At 33.1% G+C, this 13968-nt stretch overlaps 1 protein-coding gene and 1 pseudogene across 4 annotated transcripts in view; one reads left to right on the top strand and one right to left on the bottom strand.

The window, feature by feature from the left end:
- Nucleotides 1–13968, bottom strand: part of SGK3 (serum/glucocorticoid regulated kinase family member 3) — a 94629-nt gene that overhangs the window by 17089 nt on the left and 63572 nt on the right. For 3 of the 4 annotated variants that reach the window (XM_011364606.2, XM_011364604.2, XM_011364609.2), the window contains 5 exons: nucleotides 9850–9937; nucleotides 5838–5890; nucleotides 3324–3381; nucleotides 944–1027; nucleotides 712–843 (listed from right to left, as the gene is read on the bottom strand). In XM_011364606.2, the coding sequence (XP_011362908.1) occupies nucleotides 712–843; nucleotides 944–1027; nucleotides 3324–3381; nucleotides 5838–5890; nucleotides 9850–9937 (415 nt within the window). The remainder of the gene's footprint in view (nucleotides 1–711; nucleotides 844–943; nucleotides 1028–3323; nucleotides 3382–5837; nucleotides 5891–9849; nucleotides 9938–13968) is intronic. The other variant, XM_011364608.2, reaches the window with a different exon arrangement.
- Nucleotides 13611–13783, top strand: LOC111742720 (annotated as a pseudogene).

The following is a 13968-nucleotide window of genomic DNA, read 5'->3' as shown; positions in this document are numbered from 1 at the left end:
CATCTCATTTGATTAATAGTTTGCACATTTTAGAAAATGACAGGCTAGAGTAATATTTATGTGCAATTAATGAAGCGATAATTATCTAAATTATGACTCATGTTTTATTCTAATGCTTCAGTATATTATTCTTGATATATAGGTCAGTGACAGAACTATCCATGAAGACTGTAGCTTTATACCAAGGTTCCTTTTTTTTTTTTTTTTGCCATTGCCAAACTTTTACATAAAAGGAAATTCCAGGAGAAAAATGGCAGATAGAAATTAATTAAAAAGAACAGAGAAATACAATGAAAATCTAAAACACAAACAGGAGATATCTACTCTATAGTCCTTAATTCATATATTTTAAATGACACCCAAATTCATACTTTCAACTAACATGATTTCATACAACTCTTTGAAAAAAAATTTCTTACTGAATGACATGATCAGATTCAAATACAGCTCTAACAATTACAAAATTACATACTAAGGTATTTTTATGAACTGTCTCATCTATACCATAAGCTGATTAAGAAAAAAGCCCAGTGTTAAACACTGCTCCACATTGTACATTGTGTTTATTAGCCAGTACCGTAAATACTGTTGCTACTCAACAAATAGCTGTTGATGCTGGACTAACCTTCCAAAAACTTTTAAGAAAAATACTGACTTTATTCTATTTTTTCTAAACAATGTCAATATTAGAAAACTAATTATAAAACTCACCTCCCCTCCATTAACAAAATCCAGAACAAAATAAAGCTTTTCAGTTGTCTGGAAAGAATAATGTAATCCAACCAAAAATGGATGTTTCACATTTTTCAAGAGCACATTACGTTCAGCCATAATATGTTTTTGCTGTAAAAAAAGGTAAAGAATCAACTTGGATCATATACCAGAAAACAATTCTGTTAATTGAGAAAAGGGGTTTAGGAGAAACAAAGCTATTTTACTTCACCTCTTTTCTGTTGAGAACTATTTTTTTCTGTAACACTTTGACGGCATAAAATTTCCCATCCAGTTTCCGTTTTGCAAGAAGAACCTGTTGTAGTTAAAAATTGGCATACTATTAAAAATTTTAATATTTTGATAGGACTAATTCACTTATCAATAAATCAATACTTAAATTTTATAAAGAGAAAGTCTACAAGGGACCTAGATAATATGATGTTTATCTTAAAAATTGAAAACTCCTAAATTTACTTCTATAAATCACTTTTCCTTAGATATTTTTCTGTTTTTCAAACACACTGTGGATTTGCATTTCTGTTTGCTTTTGCTTCTTTTGGTATACTCTGCTTTTCTTGCTTTGTTGCACTTTGTTGGTTTCTAACCATTTTGCAAGGCTTTAAATGTTTATTAAACATAACACGTAAGTAGAATAACTCACCAATCATTACAGTTCAGTAAATTATTACAAAATGAACACACTGTGTAACCACTACCGGGTCAAAAAGTAAAACCTTGTTGGTAGCCTGCAGTCCCCCTTTTGCCCCATTCCACAAACTACTCACCCTTGTCTTCCTCATAGGTAAATATCTCAACTTGAATAACAAAGATAAGATTTGACATTTTTGAATTTTATGTAATTAGGATCATATAAAAAAGATGTCTATCTGACATCTTTCACTCCAAATTATCTAATATGAATTCATATTGTGGTATATAGTAATAGTTTTTGTATTTTTCTTGCTGTGTAGAATACGGCATTACATAATTTAATCTACTCTTTTGTTGATAGACATTTAGATTGTTTATGAATAGCGATGCTATGTAGATTCTGGCCTCTGCATTTCCTAGTGCACATGTGCATGCATTTCTGTTGGATATGTAGCTAGAAGTAGAACCAATGTGTCATAGGTAATACATACATTCATCTTCAGTAATTAACACTAATTTTCAAATGGTACAAAAGACAAAACACATAAGAATAAATCCAATTAAAGATTTGTAAAAACTTTACAAAAAACACTATAAAACAGTATTGAGAAAAATTAAAGAGGAACTAAATTAACAAAGGGATATGTCATGGTCATGAATTGGAAGACTCAATCAATGACATGAAGATGGCAGTTCTCCCCAAACTGATTTCGATTCAGTGTAATCTCAAACAAAATCCAACAGAATCTTGTGGACATTGACATGCTAATTCTAAAACTTCCACAGATACGCAAAGGGCTAAGCATAACCTCTTGACGAACAAGGATGTAGGAGTAGATCCATGCTTTCGTGGACACTGGATATATAAAGTTCCCGGAGAGCAGCAGTGAAAGAACACTTTTCACTAAGCTGGGATCGGCTGGCTACCCCTGGGGAAGAAAATGAACTGTGACCCTACACCTCATACTGTGTGCAAGAACCAGCTTTGGTAGACTCTAGATCTGAACGTGAAGTTCCCCAAAAGATGGTGCTTCTTGTTAATAATGACAGAATATCTCTAACACTTCAGTGGGCTGTGAGCATTTTGAGAGCAGGATCCATTTTTAGCTTTCTATTGCCCAGCACGTAGCAGGTGGTCAACATGCATTTGCTGAATTAATAAACACACACGGGGTTAACCGCATGGGCCCAGTTTCTAGTAACCAGCAACACAGAAAACAAACCAGAGATACCGAAAGCTATGAATAGAGCAAAGTGTAATTAAGCACATACATGTTTATTTTTACTACAGATTGAAGTATAAAGCAAAAAAGCACTTAAGTACATTTGATAATTCTGATAACTCCATCTATGACACTTCTGGCCTTAAGTGATTCCCCTTCTTTGGTATGGCCACGCTGTCAAGTTAAGTGATTCATCTGACACTCACTTTTTGAGGAGAAGCAGGGTCTTTACACAGCCCTTTCTTTCCCCAACTATTATTTACACAGCTGCTCATTTTTGCCTTTTCAGCCTCAGCTTAAATAGCACCTCTTTGAAGAAGTCGTTTCTGACCAACCCATCTAAGAAGTGACATTCTTGTCACTTCACTCTGTTCTTCATTTCATTGACAGTCCCAATACTACTTACAATTATTTATCTTACTGCATATTTTTAATTGACTATTTCCCCGACTAGGTTATAAGCATCACAAAGGTAGTAATGGTGTCAGTTTTGTTCAATATAATCTAACCAGGGCTCAAGACGGTGCTTGACAAGTACTTGTTGAACAAATGAGTTTTACATTAGAATCTGAGTAGATGTCTCATCTTTCTAATTATTCTGTCAATACTTTGAAGGTAGAGAAAACACCTTAGCTCCACATCCTGCCTACCAACAGGCCCTGTGGCCTTGCGTACACAAAGCACGCATTCCTTAAAGAACTTATTCGCTGAATGAGAAAATAAAAACACTCTTACCTTGCCAAAGCTGCCTTTTCCAATAACTTTTAAGAAATCAAAGTCTGTTGGTTTAGCACTGAAATAAATGAACAACGACAAGAATCAGCCTCCCAGAAATTGAAAAGATGTTAATTTTTAAATATTTCTTAGCATCTTACTCTTTAATAAGTAAATGTTGGGTACAAAACACTTCAGCATGGAGACTTCAGCTTTCACACTGGTCGTATCTTGTCTTTAATATAAAATAGGTAATAATAAATACTAATAATATCTACTTTCTGATTAGATAAGACATTTATAACTTTATTTAAGCCTGTTAAAATTTGCTTAAGAGAAACTTCAATAATCTGCTTGTGAGAAAAGGATCGATATTATGTACAATATATATAGCTTTGAACTCAATGTAGCTTCTGTCTAAACCAATTTTATTAAACATAAACCTCACCGATGTTGTTAACGAGGAAGCTGAATAACTATATAAATTAGTGATACACTCCAAGGACTATCTAGCCTGGTAATTCTTCTGAAAAGGAAGTTACTAGCTGAAATAGCTAATAAAGTCACTAAAAGATTTCTGATGGAGGAAAAAACGTCATCACAGTGTTTGGTGTGTGTAAGTGAGATATTATACATTACAGAAAAAAAGTCTTTGCTTATTCTCATAAATGGCAGTATAGGAAAGCAAGGAGTAGGAAAGCCAGAAGGAATACTAAGATTTATTTATATTAACTTATAGGTAAAAATGGCATTGGCTGGACGTAGGCAAAAGCACAGGGTAGCAGAAAGCTGAGATTAAGCAGCCAGAAGAACTGTTTCCTTCAACACAGTTCGAATTCTTAAATTGTACAAGGGAGAGTTGGAATGACTCCATTTAAATTCTAAATTTGCTTCAATTCATTATCGAAAGGAATAGTCAATTCAAACACAAGAGCAACACTAAGTCTAAGTTAAATAATAACAGGGAAGGTTAGGGAAATAAATACGTAACTCAGCTTAGATGTTCCTCTTCTTCTTCAAGAACTTGCTCTTTGGACTAGTTATTTTGTTCCTTAATGATATGCTGAGATACTGAACTCATTTTTTAAATAGACAGTGAAAAAATATGCAAATCCCTCATAGTAAACACACTGAGGCCATCCCCAAGGATGCACTGTCAACTATTGGTGATAAACCCTAACTGAAAGCAAATTTCTCTTTTTGTGCTGCCTGACCAACACAATGCTATGCTGGCTGACCAAAAAGAATGCTCAAAACCAAACATTCTCTTCCAGTTAACATCCCACGTCTTTGCTTTCCTTGGCAGCAAAAATTCTTCAGTAAGTGATCGAAACTCATTACCCATACTTGCTGTCCTCTCCTCCAGTTATCTCTTGAACTCTTTCCTGCCAGGGTCTTCGCACCCCCCACATCACTGAAACTGCTCGTAATCGTCCCCAGTGACTTATCAAATGCAGCAGTCAGTTCTCAATCTTCATTTTATGTGCCCTTTCAGCGATATTAACAGATTTAATTACTCCCTCTTTGAGCACTTTGTTCACCTGATTGTGTGACACCAATTCCTCGTTTTCCTCCTTTCCTTAGTCTCCTTTACTCGCTCCTCCCTCACCTTGCTATAACGCTGAAGTGTCCCAGGACCCAATCCTTGGACCATGTCTCTTATCTGTCTATACTCACTGTTTAAGTGGACCAAAAGGGTGAGGGAAGCGTAGTATCCTGGGATAAAAGATAGAATACTTTAGAATTCTTCCAATAAGGCTGTGAAAATAATTTTAAGTCAGGATAGCAACACTAAACTCCTTCTCTAACCCACGGCAGACATCACTTATCTGTCAGGGCGCACCTCAAACCAAGTCAATAAGTGGTCTTGGGATTCACTTCCAGTGAATTGCTGGAGTTGACACTCAAGATGAAATCTATATTTACCACTCCTGGTGTTCCTCAAAATGTTTCCCCTGGGGTCAAATAAAGAAAGGACTACAGGGGAAACTGCATAAAGGACGTTGAAGAGCCTTTAATAGGCTAATATCCATCATGACTACTGTGGAACAAGCTGGCTAACAAGTAGGGTTGTGACAATGACACTGAGCACCAGGAGAACATCAATTAGGCCTGCACAGGTGCCTTCGTCAGAACACTTCCCAAGTGTCTCCCAGGACATAGAGTCTCTTGGGAAATACAGTCTACTGATTTTACACACACATGTGCACACACCTACATACATGGGGATGTGTGGGGGCGGGGAGAGACAGGAAGAGAGAGAGAGAGAGAGGCAGAGAGAGAGACAGAGAAAGTGACAAAGGCAAAATAGCAGAACCTGCTCAATAATTTGTGGATTAAAAACACCTTAGAGCTGTACTAAAGCAATGCAAAGCTAGAGCAGTAAATTAGGCAAGCATATGACAGTATTATAGTCACTGTAACTATGGTTATAGTTCATAGGCTTCCAGTTAAACTGGTAGAATTCTACCTGCACATTCACAAAAAAAGATCTTCCTAAAACTGAAAGTGCTGTTTAAAACAAATCAAACCTACTGAGGATTTCCAGATGGTCCCAGGTTGATGTTCTGTGAGGTAGAATGTAGCTGTTGAAGTGGGGAAGAAAAAAAATTATTGTTCATATTGAAGCTTCGATGGTCAATGAATATTTTTCAAATAAAATATACCTAACTGTACCAGATATCTGATGTACTGCCACGTTAAAGAAACTTGAAGTCCTAATTCTTAATAAATGCATTGACTTATTTGGAAATATGCATAATCATTTTTATGATAAATTTCAAGAGCAGTTGTAAAGAAAAGAATAAGGCAGAAATTAAGCTCAAAGTGGCAAACGATGACATAAACTGGAAGAGGTGGCTATTGAAACCGCAATTTAAGAGGAATAATTTTCACATTTAAAAAACTGGTTAAAATGGCTTTCGTTTTTCAATTTTTCAAATAATAGCTTATCGAACATAGGAAATGATAATATGACGATGAAGACTGAAAATGCTGGATTGAAAGTTTTAATTTGATGGGAGGTAAACCTATTTCTAAAGCAAATACATAAAATCAAGAGTGCTTTCCTTTCTAATTATATCATTGTAGTAGTATCAACATTTTAGATAGGTTTTTCTCTTTACAACTGTTAACATAGTAAATTTAATCCCTGTTACAATTTAGAAGCAAACCTTTACTCACCTAGTATGTCATAAAGTAATTTAACTAGTAAAGATTCTAGTTCATCAATAATTAGCTAGAAATGTAACTTATAATCTCAAAAGATTAGTCCCATGATCTTGCTAAAAATGAGCACTTTTCATAAATAAAAGCCATGTGTAAGAGCATTATGCTTCACATAAATGCACTCTGAAATTCTTTATACATTCAGAGAATTAAATTAGTTACATATATCTCAAATATGTATACTTTTACTAGAGTCTTATACAATTATTCTTCATATAAGCTATAGATATGAAATAAGCTTTCAAAAACTTTTTAAGTTAATCAGAACCAATAAATTTTATCTAAGCGATTTCTTATTAGGGATATATGTCATATATTGTTCTACTTAAAATTCATTTGAAACATAATCTCCAGAATACAAGCAATTTTTAAAAATAAAGGGCAAAAGTTCTGAAGTATAACATTTCTTATGAAACAACACTGGCACTAGCTTTCTACTTATAAATCAAATTTATTTCCTAACAATACTTTTACATGAAAAATCTTCATGTAATAAATTTTCAATACCCAAAAGGCAGAAATATAAGGAACTATAACAGTCTACCACAAGACAAAAATGTAGAAATACTCTGGTTCATTAAATGAGAACTGCCCTATTGTGGCATAATTGTAACAACATCTTTTTTTCCCCTCAGTTTTATTGAGATAAAATTGACATACAGCAATATATGTTTAGTTTAAGGTGTATGGAATAATAATTTGACTTAAATATATTGTGATTGTGTTTAAATATTACGGTGTTCTATAGAATCTGATAACATAATCCAAGCTAAACTGTAATTTCAATACACTTCTTTTAATGAATGGGCAGAGAGCTGGATCACATTTCCATTTAGTGAAGTTTTCTTACACAGATGAAGGAAATGAATCCAATAAACATGGATTAAACAATAACAAGGATAACCTGTCCCCTGAATTACATTAACGTGTAGCAAGATTTTTTTTCTCCTTTGGCCGTGATTTTTCATATGGAGCACATTTCTGAGATAATAATGAAAATTACTGGGATATATAATTAGATAATGTTTTATTCTCCCTGTTTTTAAAGATTACATCTAATCGCTAAATGGAAGATGAGGTACAATTCTTTAACAGAGTGAACACTAATCAAGAGCATTAGTTTCTTGACTTCTCTTGACTTCAATTTTTCTCTATATAAATAAGGAGTAGGTCCAGATGCTTATTTGGATGTTTTCTGGCTATTCACTTCATTTAATTATCCACTTAAAGTCTTATAGTTACAACTATAAGACAAAGTATAGCTCTTTCCCTTTTTTGAAGAAATCCCTTTTACCCATATATTAATACTGCAAAAGACCCTAGTCTAAGCTTCAGATTTTATGGATGAAGTAAAAAAAAGAAAACAAAATTTGGATCTAAAGCCAACAGTGGCAGAACAGGAGCCAAGACCCAGGAATCTCAGTCTGGTCCTTTCAAAATCAGCTATCTCCTATATCAAAGCAAGACAATCACTAAATGACCTAAATTTACGTAGGCTCAACATGATTAGCAAGCAAAACATGAAAAATCATGGATACACAGATTTTTATCCTTTGAAATATTTTTGAATAGTTTCATCTTTTTCATTCAAAAATATATAGTCATAGTTGGAAAATATGTAAAGTACTAGGAAGAAGACTTTATTAAAAATCCATAACTTTGCCAACAGATAATTTTGTAAATATTTAAGAGTAATCTCACAGTTTTTGCATAACTGTCAAAAACTGACTATAATCATACTATAAATATGAGTATAAAATTTTATACCTTGATTTCTTTTTGTATGTCAAAACTTAACCTATATCATCTTCAAAAATATTTTTAAATGTACAATATAGAGACAAATACTATTTGATGAATAGGCAACTTGATTCTAATTCTTCATTATACATCATATTAAAATGAACATCTTTCTGTATGAAGGATTATTTCTTTTCATCAACTCCCGAGTGACATGAATATTTTCATGTCTGACACATATTGCCAAATTGCTTTCCAAAAGAGTTGCATAAGATTATAACAACATTAAGTAATGCCTAAGGGTGCCCATTGTACCTTACCTTCTCGGTTCTGTATTATTTTATTTACTTTACTTTTTTGTTAATATGGCAAAGAAAAGAAAACTCTCATTTAAAAATTTCATTTACTATTGGTATTAGGTTGAACATTTTCCCACATATTTATTTACTATGAGTACTTCTTCAGGTCTCTTTCTCCTTTTAACTATTGGGATCTTAAATATTATTCTTTTCAAAAATCCGTTTGTATGAGATTTTTATATAGATGTTATTCCATCTTAGGCCTTATTTGTTACAAATATTTTTCCAGTTTGTTGTTTCTCCTTTGACAAGCTGCGCAGATATAAAATTAAAATATCCTTTTACATTGTCCCAGGAGCAACCATGTCACAGATAGGAAAGTTAAACTATTCTCTTAACTGAGAATCCTCTTGGGGCATCATAGAAACATGACTACTTTCCAGTAGTCACCAAAAAAAAAAAAAAAAACATCTATTTTCAAATGATGATTTTAGCTGTGGGACATTAATGTTCCAACTCATAATACTATTTTTTAAATTACAAAAACAGAACCATGACAAAATTAAAAGACATTATAAAAATAAAAATGCCCTTCAACCCAACATCTGATTTTCATGTATATATTTAACAAGTACTAATAACCAATTTTGAATTATAAAGGTATTATCGTATTTATATTCCATTTGTAATTATAATTTAAATTGCTAATAATCTTTTGACTTAAATTATTGTAATCTACTTTTCCCACATAATTTTTCTAAAGTAAATGTAGAAAATAACTTCATACTAAGGCACAAGTTCATTACATTTATATGTTAGTTTATTTTTTAAAAATATCCTTTTCAAGTATAGTGATGATGAAGACATATAGTGACCAAAAAATATGATGTAAAGTGAAGAGAGCAGAATTATAAAATTAAAATGAGATAATTAAAAAATCCCTATATGTTGAGAAGATGAGAAAGAAAATCACTAAAATGTTAAAAATTACTAGGTCTGGTTGGTGATAATATGGATAATATTTCTCTTCTTACTATTTTCAAAACTTCTTTCAATTAAACATGTACTAATTTTTATTGTAAAAGTACTCATTCTATAAATTTTATAAGAAATGGTAATCAATAAGAGGTGTACACATTTGTCTTTATGTATTCTACAGAGTAGAAAACCTACGAAGGATGAAATTACTTCGTTTTAAGTAAATGTCCTAATTTGCCAATAATTTCATCTTTGGGGAATGGTATTTTTTTCTGTTAAAAAAATACAATCCCTCTTACTACCTTCTGAGTACTTCTTTCATCCTCATCTTCAGATGGATCTGACTGATGTTTTGGACTGTCCATTTGAAGGAATGCTCTGACATCTGGACTAAAAACAAAAATTAACTTTATTATGACTTTGAAAGCATTCTACAGCTTTTCTCCCTTTTAAAATGAAAATAAAAATAACTATAGTAGCATTTACATTAATAAAGCCAAACAAAACCCTCTATGTTCATTATTATAAAAGGATAAGCAAATTAATTTTTCAAAAATAGGGGATCCAACAAACAAATGGGCAAAGGTATAAACAGGCAGTTCACAGAAGAGAAAACCCAAATTAAGGAAACTGATGAAGATGCCTAAATTCACTAATAATCCAAGAAATACAAATTAAAACAATAATGAGGTTCCACTTTATGTCCACTGACTGGCAAAAATTAGGAAGATATAATATCGAAAGATGGTAGAGATATAGGGAAAAAAAATACACCCTCATGTTTTACTGATAAAAATGTACAATGAGGCAATTTTTCTGAAAAGCAATCTGGCAATACTTGATGAAAGTGTGTATGCATTTTTCCTGGGCCCAGAAATTCCAGTTCTATGAATAAACCACAGACAGGTTCATTCAGTCAAATACATGTAACTAATCACTGAAACATTCTCTACAGTAGTGAATCAGAAGCAAAATAGCCATTTATACCACGTGGGTAATGAGTAAGCAAGTTATGGTAACAGCCCGAACAGAATATCAACCAGCAATCAGAAACAAGGAACTACAGAACAGATCCGTATATGTATTTACAGTAAATACAGACACAAAGCAACAGTCAATAAACAGACATCTATAGACAAATAACAAACATATTAAAGTGGGTATCGACAGTGGGAATAAAGAAATGGGTATGAAGATCAAAGAACAAGAGAAAAAAATGGACTAAAAGAGAGGCCGTGAATGGACTAGTGACATTCCTGAGGAATGATTAAATCTCTATATCTGAGGTACCTCCTCCTGAATTGTTCTATTTTTTTCCTTGAGATATAATTAATTTCTGCCTCTGGCAACCACCAATCTTTTCTCTGTATCTATGAGTTTTGTTTTTTTTTTCCTCCAGATTCCACACATACATGAGAGCATACAGTAAGTTATCTTTGTCTGACTTATTTCACATAGTACAACACCCCTCAAGGTCAATCCATGTTGTCACAAAAGCAAGAGTTCTAAAATTGTTCATAATAATTAAATACGAATAATATACATTCGTGATAAGAAATTCAGAAAGATGAAAACAATTTTTAAAAGGGGGAGGGGCTGGCGAGAATATAAAATGGTGCAGCCACTGTGGAAAAGTTTGGCAGTTCCTCCAAAAGTTAAACACAGAATTACCATATGACCCAGCAACCCCATGCTAAGTATGTACCCAAGAGAAATAAAAGCAGATGCCCACACAACAAATTCATACACAAATGTTCCTAGCAGCATTACTCATAATAGCCCAAAAGTGGAAACAACCCAAATGTCTATCAAATGATGAAGGGACAAACAAAATATGGTATATATCCACACAATGGAATATTATTCACCTATGAAAAGGAATGAGGTACTGGTACACATTACAACTTGGATGAAACTCAAAAGCATTACGCTAAATGAATAAAGGAAGATGAAAAGGTCTCGTATTGTATGATTCCACTTATGTGAAGTGTCCGGAATAGGCAAATCCATAAAGACAGAAAGCAGACTAATGGTTGCCAAAGAGTAAAAAAAAGGGGAAATTCGAAAGTATACTTTCTTTTTGGGGTGACAGTAATGTTAGATTAGACTTAGGGAGATAGAATAAGATAGCAATGATGGCTGTAACTATAACTATAACTATATAACTATATAACTTTAACTATACTAAAACCCACAATGAACTTGCATACTTTAAAATAATTAAAATGATGAATTTTGTTATGTGAATTTTACCTCAAAAAACTTCTTCAATCTTAGCACACAGAGACAGCTACTCCTTATTTTGCATATTTCATTTCAATCTTTTTCTCTACAGTTAAGATCATACTATATTTAAAGTATTTTAATGTTTTTCACCTACAAATTACATCATAAGCATTTTGCCAAGTTGTTAAACTCTTTGTAAACAATCATTTTTGATAGATATATGTTGTATAATATGGATGCACTGAAAGTTATTCAGCGATTCTTTCACTTTAGGACATAAAGGTGGCTTCCAATATTTAACTACCCAACTTCGCTACTATGCTGTTGAAATTAACGATCTTTGTGCGTAACACTAGAAGTGCATGTACGACTTTCTCTACAGATTTTTGAAAATTAAAATATTTGGTCTGAATTAGAAACCATTTTCGGGCTTTAAATACAGTTGAAGCTCATTTCCTGAGAGGTCACACCAATGACTATACCCTTCTACAGTCTACGAACAACCCGAAGACTCTCTCCAGCCATGGTTAGTATGCAATGTTAAGTTCATATTACCATCTCGGATAACTTAATAATTGAAAAATAGTATTTTAAAAAGAAGATATTCAATTTCATTAGTAAGCAGTGAAATACAAACTAAAGCAACAATAAGGTACCACTACCCACTCACCCGAATGGCTAAAATTGAAAAGACTAACAACACTAAGTGTTGGTAACGTGAGCAATGTGTTCTCATACATTGACGGTAGAAGTGTAAATTGGTACAATCACTTTGGAAAACTATTTCGCATTATCTACTAAGGCTAAACATATATATACACAGCTTACAACCCAGAAGTTTACTCCGAGATACAACAGAAATGCTCGCACATGTGCACGAAAAGATATGTTAATAAGAACATTCTTCATTACAGCCAGAAAATGGAAACAACTCAAATGTCCATCAGCTGTGGACTGAGGTATAGGCACAAAATGGGACATTGCATAGCAATGGAAATGAACAAACTGCAGCTCTATGCAGCAACACAGATGACTCTCATATGGCCGGATAGAGAATATGTGTTGTATGATTTCATTTATATAACGTTCAAAAACAGGGCACATTAACCCGTGCTGCCAAAAAATCAGGGGAGTAATCACCTTTGGGAAGGAGGGAAGGAATAGAGATTGAGATGATATGCGAGGTGCTTCAGGGTGCTGGTAATGCTCCATTTCTTGGTTGGGGAAGTGGCAACTTAGATGTATTCACTTTCTCACAGTTTGTTAAGCTGTATAGTCATGATTTGTGCTCTTTCCTATATATTATATGCTGCAATAAAGCTAAAACAAGACATTTTTGCTTCCATTTGCATTTCTCAGATAAGGAAATGTTCAGTTTCTTTGGTAATTAATCAGCCATCTGTGTATCCTCTTTTCTAAATCATTAATGTACTTTGTCTATTTCTCTTTTGGTGTCTTAAGTGAGTACTATCTACATGAGCTCTTTCTATATTAAGCATATTTATCTATTATTTTTTACCATGGAAAATTTTTTCTATATTTTTGCTTTTTAATTTCCCTTGTGATTTTGGGGGTTCAAACGTTTTTATTAGTCAAATCTGTCAGTTTTACTTTATAATACATCATTCGCTGCCAATATGCTCAGAAAACCTTTTATCCAGATATTAGAGAAATATGAATATATCTCATTCCAGTTTTTTAATGATTTTTAAAATCAATCTTAAAGTTGTTTCAAAAGTAAATTCTCCTCTATTGAAGTAAAGCTATTTTCAAAAGGCATTTCCCTAACACAGTAATAATAATAGGCACAAGGTAGTTGTTCAAGATACACATGCTGGTCTGCGGTCATGCCACCCTGAATGCACCCGATCTCATCTGATCTCATCTGATCTCGGAAGCTAAGCAGGGTCTAAGCAGGGTCTAAGCAGGGTCTAAGCAGGGTCTAAGCAGGGTCAGGCCTGGTTAGTACTTGGATGGGAGACCACCTAGGAAGATCAGGTGCTGTAGGTGTAAAAAATAAATAAATAAAAATGAAATAAAATAATTAAAAAAAAAAGATATCTTTGCTGATTGGCTTTTCTTCTTGCTCTCTTAAATCTGTACTATTTTATAAATAGTTTGATATTCAAATGAAGAATATGAAAATTAACAAAGGTTTGTTAGCAACCGATAAGATCCAGAAAATACAAAATGTC

This window comes from Pteropus vampyrus, unplaced genomic scaffold (genome assembly GCF_000151845.1).
Source record: "Pteropus vampyrus isolate Shadow unplaced genomic scaffold, Pvam_2.0 Scaffold99, whole genome shotgun sequence".
Classification (NCBI taxonomy): Eukaryota; Metazoa; Chordata; class Mammalia; order Chiroptera; family Pteropodidae; genus Pteropus; species Pteropus vampyrus.
This window is presented reverse-complemented; position numbering and strand designations above follow the sequence as displayed.